Raw genomic sequence first — 12,901 nt, 5'->3', positions numbered from 1 at the left:
GGAGCTTTAAAGGTGGGGTAGGTAAGTTTCAGAAACCGGCTCGAGTGCACTAAAATTTGAAAGTACACAGCCGAAAAGAATCCGCCCCTTTCTTCAGACTTCCTTACAGAGCACCTCCTCCAACACACATGGACGCGCACATGACGTCAGAAGACTGGTGAAAGTGGCCGACTGTTGCTGGCGAGTCATTGAAGTACTGCTGCAATGCACGCCGAATGAGGGCACGCCCAATGAGGGCACGAGATACATTTGTGCGTGCACGAGATGGAAGGCTGACAGACAGGGCGGCAATCCAATCCGTTTAGCCGGGCCGGCTAAACAGATTGGTCGTGCTTTTTACAGTACTACAGCTTCCACAGATGAAATTTTTTTATGGATTTTTGTCAAAGCACTTAAGATATTCATTGCTATCGGGATGTTAAGAGCATTCCATGGAATATAACAAAAAGTGTATCTCGAGCCGGTTTCTGAAACTTACCTACCCCACCTTTAATATATTACTACCAACATTTGACAGCATCTCAGTATCAAAGATGAAACTATAGTACTGCACCAGCATAGCTGTGTGGTAAAGCTATACCCAGGGCCGCCCCTCCCTACAGGCCAATCACGCAGACTGCATGGGGCCCCGCCCAGCGCAGGGGGCCCCGCCCAGCGCAGAGGGCCTCAGCTACTGTGCGCAGTTCTCCAGCTAGTATTTTCACTATATTCATTCTGTAGTGCACTATTAAGATCAAAACATATCTTAAGTCTGCTTGAATGATGGATTTATTGTCTGCATTTCCAGGGCCATTGCTGAGATTTATGAAAAAGGGAGGCACAGAAGAAGCACCCAGTACCCCACCATCACCTCAGACCCAGCAGGAGATCATCAACCTCCCAAAGCTGCCACTACCAAAAACTGCTCTGGAGATGTTGTCATTTCTCCATGAAAAAGAGTTACAGGAACTGTACCCAAATCTTTGGATTGCCCTCCGCATTGCAGTAACTCTTCCTGTTACAGTTGCGTCTGCTGAGAGAAGCTTTTCAAAACTCAAGCTTATGAAGACATACCTCCGGTCATCAATGACACAAGAACGCTTAGGTGGCGTGGCTATCATAAGCATCAACGCACAGTTGGCACAGCAGCTGTCATACGATGACCTTGTATCCAGGAAATGCAGACGTGTTCACTTGTAAACGCATACTGAAAGACATACATGCACATTGACCTGACTGTATAAATATGTTACTGTGTTGTTAATAATACAAAAAATGTGCAAACTACTTAGTCTCCCAACAATTGTTTTAATCCAAACTACTTGGTGTTTCTTGGGGGGGGCCTCATCACACAATCTCGCTTGGGGCCTCAAGTTGGCCAGGGGCGGCCCTGGCTATACCCATGAGTATTTACAACTACATTCAAGAGAGCAACTGGATCAGAGACACGAATGGTCAACATTGGTCAACGTGACATCATCCACAAGGCATCAATGAACAATGGAGTCCAAACAAGTAGCTTCGAACAAAGGGTCGATGACAAGACAGTGATGGTGTGATTGCTTTGTGATGCAAAAATACCCAGTTAGCAAAGTCTGGGATGAGAATGTTGTTGGCTGCACCAACAAAAAACCACTGCCTCTGTATACAGTACAGACACGCCTCAAACATTTTGATGATGAGCAGATGACAGCGTCTTCCATTGTGCAACCCCATATGTGTTATGACAGCCAGTACCCACATCGCTGCTGGTTTGATGACAATTAACTACCGAACAGATGTTGAGCTGGCAGGACTCTCGCTAAGCTAAGAACAAATCAGACATTACAGACATCAGACATCAGACATTACAGATGTGTGCCACCTCTTGAGAGTGTGTCTGACAGTGTGTCTGACAGCTATTCAAATTGGTAGTCTTGAGGTTATTAAGACAGGAGTCTGGGTGCTGGACAGTTCACAGAGTGGGATTAATGACATGGGAGAACTACACAGTGGCATTATCCTGGGCAAGCAAAGAGAAATGGTGTTGTTTCTGGCTTGGTTGGAGACATGAGGTCAGCAGGAAAAAATTCACTCACATGGACATGGAACATCCACGGAGGAAGTATGTGAAAGCACACGTGCGTGGGAGTGTGTTTGGGACACACAAAAAAAGAGTGACGAGGGCAATTGTGACAAGAAATCTGAACTTAGGGAGGACATTTAATCAAAATGCCGTCCAATGACATTCCTGGCTCAAATGAAAACATGTATAAGCCAACTCAAACTCATCCAAACAAGGTCTTGGCAAATCTCTTCCCTGGTCCTTCTTAATACACTGTTTTGAGAACTCAGCTCTCATACATGCTGGCATTTCCCCTGATTATAATCACTTGTTTTTGTTTGTACAGCGTCTGCATGATAAAGCTAAAAACATCATTAAGAAAAAAGAGGATCTGGGGCAACTGTGGTCTTGGCACAAGTGCAGAAAATGAGGGCTTTTCATATGGGAAAGTATGCTGCAGAAGGTTGCATGGCACTGCATTGCAAGTATTTTAGGCGTATAAATCCAATGCATAACATGAAGTCATGGAAGCAGGAACATTTGTTTGTATAGCAGATCTGCACGTACCTCTCTACCACGAGCTGCAGCTGAGTCTTTGAGTTCTTGATCTTGTTCTGGGCCTCCACGTTCAGCATGTCCGCCGTGTTCTCCCCGTTGATCTCAGAGATAATGTCTCCAGGTTGCATGTCGGCCTTCTCTGCCTTGCTACCCCCCGTTGACCTGTTGAAAAGGAAGAATGAGATCATGTTAGGACCTACTGGCCTCAGGTCCTGCTCTCAACATCCCACTTTATGGATGCTATCCATCTGGCAAGCGTAGACAGCTCTGTATCTTTTGGCTGTGTGGACAATTTGTCAGCGGCTGACACTCAGCATTAACAAATGAGTAAATGAGAATAGGTGTTGATGAGTTGCTTCACACCTCTGCCACACTCATCGAACCGTCGCCCTCTGTAACACATAATACTCGGAATAAATACCAACAGACGCCACATTGTTTCACACACATGGAACGAGGCAGTGCCGGTCAGCAGCGGACAGATTCATGACACCCTCGGGGAGAAGCCATTAGTGTGAAACTACTTGATGGTTTGACTGGGCCTGACCTTTGCAGCCGGCCTCAGCGCATGTCAAAGCCAATGCTATAGCGCCACATCAGAAGGAATTCCACACTAATGGGCCGAAACATAATGTCCAAGCCACCGCTCTCAGCTTGGTTCCCGTGTCCCGGGCTCCCAAACACACAGGCTTACTAAAACAAAATGGCGAATAAATAAGGAGGTTGCAGCTGCTTAGAATTTAGAGAGAAGTATGACATTTGCCACAAACAGTGCTCGCCTCAGTTAAAAACAGAGTGAGGCAATAAAACAAAGAATGCTAAACAAAACAAATAAAGAGCCAATCAAAGAAGATGAAAGGCTCTTTCCTACATCTAAAGGGGACAAATTGATGCAAAGCGAGTGCCAGTCTACGGGCTGTTTGTCAGTTTAGCAACATAAGAGAGCAGAGGTGCCATGTCTGTGGGCCCACTCCAGAGGCAATTAGGCGTTGCTGTGGTGACCTACAGTATTGCGTGCCTTTTCTGATCAGGACATGCCTGGTTTCACATAAACTAAAAGCAGCTGGGGGTTCTTTTCCAGGATTGTTCCCCGACTGAAAAGCTATCTTTCAGGCCAACGAATAAAAGAGGGCATCTATGTCGTCTCTATGCCAAGTGCAAACCACTTCAGATGGTCCAATCCTGTGGCTGCTTTACCACGAGGGGGGTGTGTGTGTGTGTGTGTGTGTGTGTGTGTGTGTGTGTGTGTGTGTGTGTGTGTGTGTTGGGGTATTGAATGTTGTTGGTAAGACAAGCCATTTACAAACTGGGCTTTGCAGACCAATTTCATTGAGGAAGTTTCTCTCAGCAGGAATCCGTCACTTCAGAGACCAGTTTGATACTTGAGACAAGCAAACATGCTGGTGTTGTTTACTGGTCAGCAGTGAGAGAAGAAAAATCAGCTCGTATTTCTGGCATAAAGAGGGGGGTAAACAATTCATGCTTTTGAAGTCTGAGTCTGTGTGAAGCACTGGTGCCATGCCATAGTGTGGCCATAATTCATCGTTTATGGTCTAAGGAGAAAGTCTCTCAGTCTGAGGTGGTGACGGTAGAACTGGGAGTCTCTGGTATGCAGAAGGTTTCCTGGTGTTGTTTACTGCGCGCCGTCTGCTTATAGTGGTAACATTTCCACTTGTTTTATTCCATCTTCCTTTCTTTTCTTTTTTTAAACAGTGACTAGGAATGTACTGATGTTAATGCACTCAAGACACACAGACCCCCCCTCACCTCCCACCTCTGCTTCCACTGTAACTGTAATCAGTCATTTCCTTCTAATGTAATCTACTTCCATCCTTTTCCAACGGGTTTAGTAGTCAAGGAAATAGGTACGAAGCAGCCCGCGGACAAAAACAAAGACAAGAAAAGAGACGTAGTGTGGAGGAAGTTGACTTTGTGGAAACACGGCCTGTAATGGCATGTTATGCAAAAACAAGAGGATATGGTTTGATAAGGTGTGACGAGGTTCAGCAACAAGGCGGCCGTGTTGAATTACCTTTGATACAGTAATGGCCTTCTTGAAGTCCCTTCCTCCATATATTCTGAAGCCCCATGGCGAAGGACCAATAAGGTTCACCGTCAGCGCCATTTAGTGATCAGGTCGGCACACACTCGTCAAATCTCTGGAGAGAAAAAAGAGACATAGAAAGCATGAGAATGACAGTAGTATGTGGGACATAAACATATGCACCACTGAGTGTTTCCATCATGGCCAGGACGGGTGAAACAGTCTGCTAGCATTGCTTATGCTAAGCTAAGCACCTATACGTCCCAATATGTTAAATTGTCCCGATACAAGGCTTTAAAATTGAACAAAATAGCCTAGTTTGTTAATGTCCCTAAACGAAGAACAAAGAAGCTGCATTTATATACCCTTGTTAATAGTTTATATACTTATTGACTGTACCGTTTAGTTATTTCTACATTCTTACTCTTAAAAGTATTTACGTTGAAAGGTAGCTGAGTTTGAAACTTCTGTATAAGAAGGGGGCACATACAGTAAGAAGTCAATATGTATTTAGTTCCTCTATAGTAGTTCCAATATTTATGAATGGTTGGCATTAATATTTAAAGATTTTGCTTCTCACAAAGTCTGTTGTCAATCACTGGAGGCGCCATGTTTAGTGAAACCATGTGAGGAGTTTCCATTGTTCTATTCTCTGTTGTAGACAGATTTTTTAATGGCATAATGCAATATTAAGAAAATCAAGCTTTCCTATACGGGACAAATCAGTTCATTTTGACAATATATTGGGATTGACAGCACTGACTATCATGTCGTCTGTTAAGGAACAAGATTCTGTTACACTTAATAATTACATACAAATGAGCTACATGAATAGATAGCCAAGTAACAGATGTTCTTTCATTCTCTTGTAATCTTTAATTACCGGTGATGATTGCGCTTCCAAGATATTACACATTGCAGAATCATAATTGGTGTGGAGTTTGTTGTGTGCTACCGTCTGCAGCATAGATTTTCTTCAGCTGTTCGTAAAAACGTTCTGCAATGGCTCATTTGTGTGGGGGTCCAAAAATGAGGGTCCACATGAGTAAATACTTTAAATATTGAATATCCAGCTTCATGTTGCTTGATGCTCACTGACACGGCAAGCACCTGGCGGGTGTTTACCATTCCTACAAACAAATCACTCAGTGTCAAATTCCCCTTGGTGTCAACACTGTTGGCTGAACTGCATGACAAGGTTCATAATGTGCCTATCAGCAAGATGGGTTACAAAACATGGCACTGATGGTGGCAATAAAACATCCTCAATAAATCTTGAATTGTTTTGGGAGATAATTAACTAAACTCACTGTAAACATTAAAACCTCTTATATATTCTATCAAATCAGTGGGAGAAAACTGGAGCAGAACACACTTTAAAGCAGGGGTGTCAAACTCAATTTCATCGAGGGCCACATCAGCATTATGGTTGCACTCAAAGGGCTGGTTGTAACTTTAAAACTTTATAAATATACATATATAAATATGTAATATATATAAAATAAATAATGTATTATATTACATGATTGCCTCTGCATTTGATTATTATACGATAGGGTAATAACTTCATAATTAACTACGTCTGAAAGAAGAAGTCTAGGGCAAATAATTGCAAGTCTCTTCAGTGAGAATGTCACAAAATGATTTAAAAAGAAAATCCAAATTCTGAAAAAAAGTCAAAATCCCCCCAAAAAGTGACATTTTGAAAAAAAAAAGTAACATTTTGAAGAAAAAGTCAAATTCTGAGAAAAAAGGCATATCTGAGATGCATTGTGGGAAATGTAGTTTATGGGCAGTGCTTATGTAAATCGCCATGTAACCGTATAACAAACATTATATGCTTTGCAAGCTCTTGTGGGGCCACATGAAATGAAGTCAAGGGCCGGATTTGGCCCCCGGGCCTTGAGTTTGACACCCCTGCTTTAAAGCATTAAAGTGATGTTTTTAAACTTCAAGATAACGTGTGCTTTTAAGTGCTGGTTTGCTCAGACTTTGTTCACAGCTGCAGGTGAAGCGTGTCTGTTGCAGGATTGCATGCAGAGACAGTGGAGCGTAGGGTGATGATGGGCTGAGCATTTACAGTTCATAAACACATCAACACCTGCACATCGCAAACACACACACGTGTCTGTGGCTCACTGGCAAAACATGCATTTATTTTAGATGAAGACATTAGAGTTACAAGTAATATATAGGTGCACACGTAGACAATTACACAAGCTCTTTTAAGTATAGCCTGCCCCTCGGAAAAAAAAAGTCTGCGCCCAAACAATGTTAAATCATCCGTTGCCTAACCCGCAACAGAAACAAAGCGCCTTACTTAATCGTCTGAAAGTAAATGCAGAACTCACACCTAATATTTGAGAGTTGCTTTCTACAGAGACAATCTGCATTTAATTTGAACTTTTTGGTATTAAATACATGTTCACTATCGCTATTGTTTTGTAAATGTCCATTCACACTTCATAAAAAGTCAAGTCATGTAGAATTATAAAGCAGTACTTTTCTTTTACTTCATCAAATATGGAGATGTCCTGCTTTTCGCATCATATTAAACTTAACATCTTTTGGTTTTGGAAAGACAAAACAAGATATCACCTTAGACTTTGAGAAATTAGGATGAGAATCGTGCACCATTTAACCTTAACTATATCAGTTCATCGTGGATAAGATCTGATAATCCCAATAAAATCTAACTTGAAAGTTCATGCCGACTCTGCTTATCAGAAAGTGTTGACAGAAATACATATTGTGGCCAACAGTGGAATGTAAATCATAATCAACAAATAAAGTCTGTCAATGATTACAAACATTGCATAATAGAGTTATCAAAGCTTCTAAAAGATACGAGGAGCAAAGGTACTGAACATCTTAGTCTTGCAAATAAAGTGGATATCTATTTCCTCCAATCTCTCTGAACACTGGACCATTTAATCAGCTGCACATTCCAGTGAGTGTTTGGGACAGTAGAGTAGCAATGGTTAGTCATTAACAGTCCGAGCCGATTAGCCGGGTTAGTGGGCTCACCATCATTAGGGTCTCTTAATTGCTGTGGCCTCCAGAACTAAGTGAAGTTGTGATAATGACAGGGAGCAGCCGCCCCAAAGTTTCCCAGCCTCTGGTGGTGTCAATTAGTTCCATTTGCTTCTGCAGCGGACATTATGAACCGAGCACCCTGCTAATTCCCTGCGTAAACGTGTACTGTTCGCATCATAAAAGTCCTAATGGTGGATAATGTCGAAGTGAAAGGATGGGGAAAGTATGCGGCAGACAGCTGAGAAGAAAAGCACATGGTGGTAAAGAATAAGTGGCACACTAATGCGCTTAAAATGGCCATTGATGAGGTTTTAAGACTGCACTGCTGCTGGCTTTAAACAAAGCGCTGAGCAGGGTCCCCAGTGCACAGATGCACCTGAGCAGCTGCCAATACCCATTAACAAGGCTAATTCTGTTCTGGTGACATCTCGCTGCCACGCCAAACTGGCAGCACAATTAAAACACCGCCAACACAATGAGAACAATTCTAGTCATGTAGTTATTTCTATAGCTCGATTCAGCATCAGCCGCACAGCAGGAGGTCAGCGTGAGGCAAATGGAAACTGGCCTATAGGCGGAGTGAAATACTCTCACTTCCGACCAACACAACTAGCCTGCATTCCTACATACCAACACACAGGAGTCAGGTTGGACTAAAAGAAGCACCTTTCCCGAACAGGTTCACCATTAGCTCATTAAACTAGTTCAATTGGTACGCCCATCTTAAAGTGACGTGATACATCTGACATTCATTTGTGTGTGTGGGAAAAAGGTGTTGATAAAAATCTTCCTACAGTATGGAGGCTATAAAGGCTCTGCTGTTGAGATGTATCACAAGAGGTGCTTCTACGGATTTGTAATGCTGAGACAATTTAGTGAATTCAATTGATAACCATTTGCCACAAAAAATTACCTAACAACGCACAGTTTCAAGCCAAAGGGCCAAAACGTTTTCTGACCCGATACTAAATGGTGAACTGCTTTTCAAACCTTCTTCTCTCGAGATGTGATAGTAAACCAAATATGATTAGGTTTTGGATTGTTGGTCAGACAAAACAAATAAGTATTAACAACTTAAGTTTAAGGAAATTGCCGTGCGAGTTAAGGCCCTAAAATGTGGTCCTTCAATCCCCTTACAGCATCTAACAAAGCATTCATGCCAGGTGACAAAGGGACACTTCAGCTCAAAAAGACCCTCAGGTGTTTCTCCACTGCTAACCCAAGAAGAGAAGGGTTACCTGGGATCAACACATACAAATATTTGATCACTATGTTTTAATAGAGAGCTTTACTAGCAAATGGGAAACTAAAGTGAATGTCCAAGAACTCAGAAACACTATTTAGGGAAGATCTTAAAGTATGAACGTCATGTAATGGCTCAAGATATGAACTATTAGCAGGTTCAGGATTGATGTCGAACAATGCCCCAAAGATGTTTACACTCTGTATTTGAAGCAACTTTGGTGTGGCAAGAACAATGAGAGGTTCAAAGAGTAAACAAGACCTTAATGAGGTCAGACTGACTTCATTTTCAGTGTCTGGGAAAATCAAAGCCTGTCATTCATGTATATATATATATCACAGGCCTTTTGGCAGATCTACATGTATGAGAGACTGTCCCTACAGGCAAAGGAGATAGTGGAGGTATGAAAGGGAAAAACAGTCCTTTCCCAATGTTGGATTCAACGCTCATCGTTTCAACATGCAGGGGAGCCTAAAGGGTTTCTTTGTCAAACTGTTTTCAATAATACATGACGTGCTCATGGAGAAAACTAAAGGACAGAAAGGAAAACATTGTCTCAAAATCAGATAAAGTTATTAATATTTTAAGCTAAAACAAAAACGAATGATTGATATTGAATGTTTTTGATGACATATTGAAAGAAAAACCGTTTGCGAATAAGCATACATTGACATACGTGTAGCAGAACTTTCTGTCACATAAATATACATGTTGCTATGTGTTTGCTGTATATATTAAGAGTTTAACTGCAGCAGTATTGCAGCTATTTTAATTTGTGTTTGACTAGAAATAAGCCTCGGTGTGTCTCCATTACGGTCAGAGGCGGTGAATCTGAGTGTCGTTTAGGGTGAGACTCAGACACACAACAACACCTAACTGATGTGCAGTCCTCAATTGAGTATGTTTACTTGACTTAACAACCCATAACATGCGCTAACGGGTAGTTACAGCGGAATGAGTGAAACCTGCTAACACGAGTCTGAAACTGTCTCACTGGAGCATGGCAACAATGATAATGACTCACACACGAGAGTAATTCACTTTAATCGGCATGTCACCAAAACTGTGATGGCAACCATTGGTCATGTTGACGGTTATTATTAAAAAGTGAAAACAATTGATTAGAGAAACCATTATAGTCATTATGTTTATCAAAGTGAATCCTCAGAATTAACACCTCATTCATTCCAAGGAATTCAACATTTGGAAAAACACAAAGCTACCATATGTTCTGCGGTGGAAATCAAATATTCATTCAAACTAAACAGCATAAAATAAACGTTGTATTACTGACTAAACCTCTGAATATGGAAAAAAAAAAAAAGGTCTGGCAGGCAAACCTGGCCTACATCAACTCTCACCTCCTTTCTGAATCACCAGAACTTGACTGTTTTTCCTTCCCCTTCTTGGACTCTGGGCAGAAAATTACAGAACTGAAATGAACAAGCACTGGCTCAAGCTACATGAATACTAAAAGACAGGCTAATGAACATAGCAGATGCAGTACATCCCACTGAATAATTTGGATGTACTGCTTTGATTCGGCACACTCACTCAGATGAACCTCTGTGGCTGCGGGGGAATATTCCTCGTATGAATCACGCGTGTGGACGTACACCAGATTGAACTTTCCACAGTCCTTCGTCAGTGATGCGGTTTGATGTTGATTCTACCCTGTGTGTCACACAAGTAGGCACCTACCTGGACACACACCCTCTGAATTAAGAGGAAAGGAATGCAATAGCAAGCCTCTCCCTGGACTGAAAAGAGTTTAATAACATTCTGGGCATTCTCCAAATCACACCCATTTGGTCAGATTTAGCAGTCACTAGGGAGATGAGAAAACATTAAACAACAACTTAATGATGTCAAAAAGGGTGTTGTTTAAGTTTCTGTATATTGATAATAGTACATGTGTCATCAAAGTAATTACACACCTGTCATTTCTGTTGGATAGCCTACTCCCTTTTCAGTGAGAAAGCTTTTAAGGGTGCACCCTCCTGACATAAGCTTATCTTCTTCAGGTCAAAAAGGCAAATTCTAAGATTACCCATCAGTCCTTTTAAAACTTTGCAGCACTGCTACAGTGGACTAAATTGTGTCCCCGGTGAAGTATGCTTGATAACAGGACAAGGACACTGTGGTAGTGTCTCCACTTATCTGCCACTGCATCATCATCATCTGGAGATCATGTTACAGGCTGCACACACTCCTGCTCCGCAATCAGGCCGTTTCACCACATCCTCTGCATGCACCATTAGCCCCTCCTCACAAAGACACACCAACCACTTTGTTCTTCACATGCACACTCTCAAAAAACACTGTTGCAACTGTGCACCTTACTGCATCCAGAGGCATGTTTCATGCTTGCGGAGAAACATCCCCTACCCCTCACATTTAATGTAATATGAAAGTTGCACAGTCAGAAACCTGCCTCAGCTTAAACTGAAAACTACGCGTAAAAAAAAAACCCTACTTTCATCACTTAGACACATAATGACTTCCTGCATAACCATAAAAGTATCTCAGAGGAAAGCTGTTTGTTAGGGGCCTAAATGAAAAGCACAACACCACAGTAGTAATTATCAAAACTAAAAAAGAAGACTAAGAAAAAGAAAACCTCAACCAGATAGTAAAACAAACATATTCTTTCCTTGAGTTACAGTAGAAGGTAACGAGTTTTCTTGAAAAGCCACCGCGTTGCTCTTTCCAAAAGTACAGTGGTCTGTTTTTGGCTTCAGCCCTGTCCTATCTGAGTAACAGCACTCTCTGACAAAGAGAAGCCACTAGGGAACAAACACTATAAAGTGAGAGTGTGTAAAAGTGAGGCACAAAAAACCAGTGGGGAAGCTTCACAAACTTTGGAAATATGAGGTTTCTGGACTATACATGAACTCTGTGAAACACCACAAATGAATGTCCCACCTGCTGAGCTCACAGGCCAGGTCTATTTATCTCTGAACATTGATTAAGTGAACTGTAGGAACAGCCATGTCTAGAATTTGTTTTAAAGTGAAGGGAGTGAGGGAATTACAGTGCTGAACTGGAACTACAGTGACAATAACCCTCAAAAGGCCATTTTAAGAGGAGGGAGCGAAGATAACAGCTTACAGTTCTGAACTAATGTGACTTTAAGATTCCTGAGGTTGCACCTGGTCCAGCCCTTCCACTAATCACCCTGACTGACTGCTTAATGTGCCAGAGAAATAACCTTCTGCTCTCCTGAATACAGATTTATTGACAGGGTGGAAGGTCTACAGAAGGTGCTGGAAAGTAGTCCTCTGTGTGTTTTCAGTCAGTTATAATGACTTTTCACTCATCTTTAGGCAAAACAGCTCATATGTGGGTAGTTCACATTTTCGCATACTTGGCATCAATCATAATTTAGAAGCTTCAATGCATTCTGAGGTTCCCACACTTTATGAACGGAATAATGAGGACAATCAAAGTATAACAAATCCCAATACTGAGAACTATAAAAACAACAGCAAGGGAACATACGGTACAAAGTTAAATGTGATGTGAAATTATGCTTTTAGACATAAAAAGTGTAAAAAACAAACGTGTTTAAAACTACTGAAGTTTTTGTTAAATAAAGGAGCAATGCACATCCAATTCAGTTTTTTAAGTAAGCTACGACTTTTTAAGGAGTTTTAGACAGTTTAACTCACAATACAGTACTTACCAAGGTAAGAAGAGTGATTTAAGGCGACTTCTCCACCTGTTAAATCGCGTCGCTCCTCGTCAAAACAGTAAACACAGATCCAGCTGAGAGTAGCTCACCTCAGATTAGAAAAATGCTTCCAAAATGCGACCAAACAAAAGCAGAAAGCAGCTTTATAAATTTCCTCCGTGACTGTAGGAGCTCTGGAGCAGTGATGAGGTGCCTGTAGTCCCTTGTGTCTTTTGTTTCAGATGTTAAGGTTGTGGCACCCATGGACACTACCTGTAGCTGCGCGCGCAGTGCTATCACTGAGATGAGCCATGTGCTGTTACC

The 12,901-nt window shown here is 41.8% G+C and overlaps 1 protein-coding gene across 3 annotated transcripts in view; it reads right to left on the bottom strand.

The window, feature by feature from the left end:
* The window catches only part of pdlim2 (PDZ and LIM domain 2 (mystique)), a 40,257-nt gene extending 27,356 nt beyond the window's left edge, over nucleotides 1–12,901 (bottom strand). Inside the window, exons 1-5 of one of the 3 annotated variants that reach the window (XM_034238462.1) lie at nucleotides 12,590–12,901; nucleotides 10,459–10,605; nucleotides 10,266–10,315; nucleotides 4,614–4,740; nucleotides 2,591–2,743 (exon numbers count right to left, since the gene is read on the bottom strand). In XM_034238462.1, coding sequence (XP_034094353.1) covers nucleotides 2,591–2,743; nucleotides 4,614–4,654 — 194 coding nt within the window. In that variant the 5' untranslated portion in view covers nucleotides 4,655–4,740; nucleotides 10,266–10,315; nucleotides 10,459–10,605; nucleotides 12,590–12,901. Of the gene's footprint in view, nucleotides 1–2,590; nucleotides 2,744–4,611; nucleotides 4,741–10,265; nucleotides 10,316–10,458; nucleotides 10,606–12,589 lie in introns of those variants that run through there. The other 2 variants (XM_034238461.1, XM_034238463.1) reach the window with 2 other exon arrangements.

Source organism: Gymnodraco acuticeps, unplaced genomic scaffold (assembly GCF_902827175.1).
Source record: "Gymnodraco acuticeps unplaced genomic scaffold, fGymAcu1.1, whole genome shotgun sequence".
Taxonomy (NCBI): Eukaryota; Metazoa; Chordata; class Actinopteri; order Perciformes; family Bathydraconidae; genus Gymnodraco; species Gymnodraco acuticeps.
This window is presented reverse-complemented; position numbering and strand designations above follow the sequence as displayed.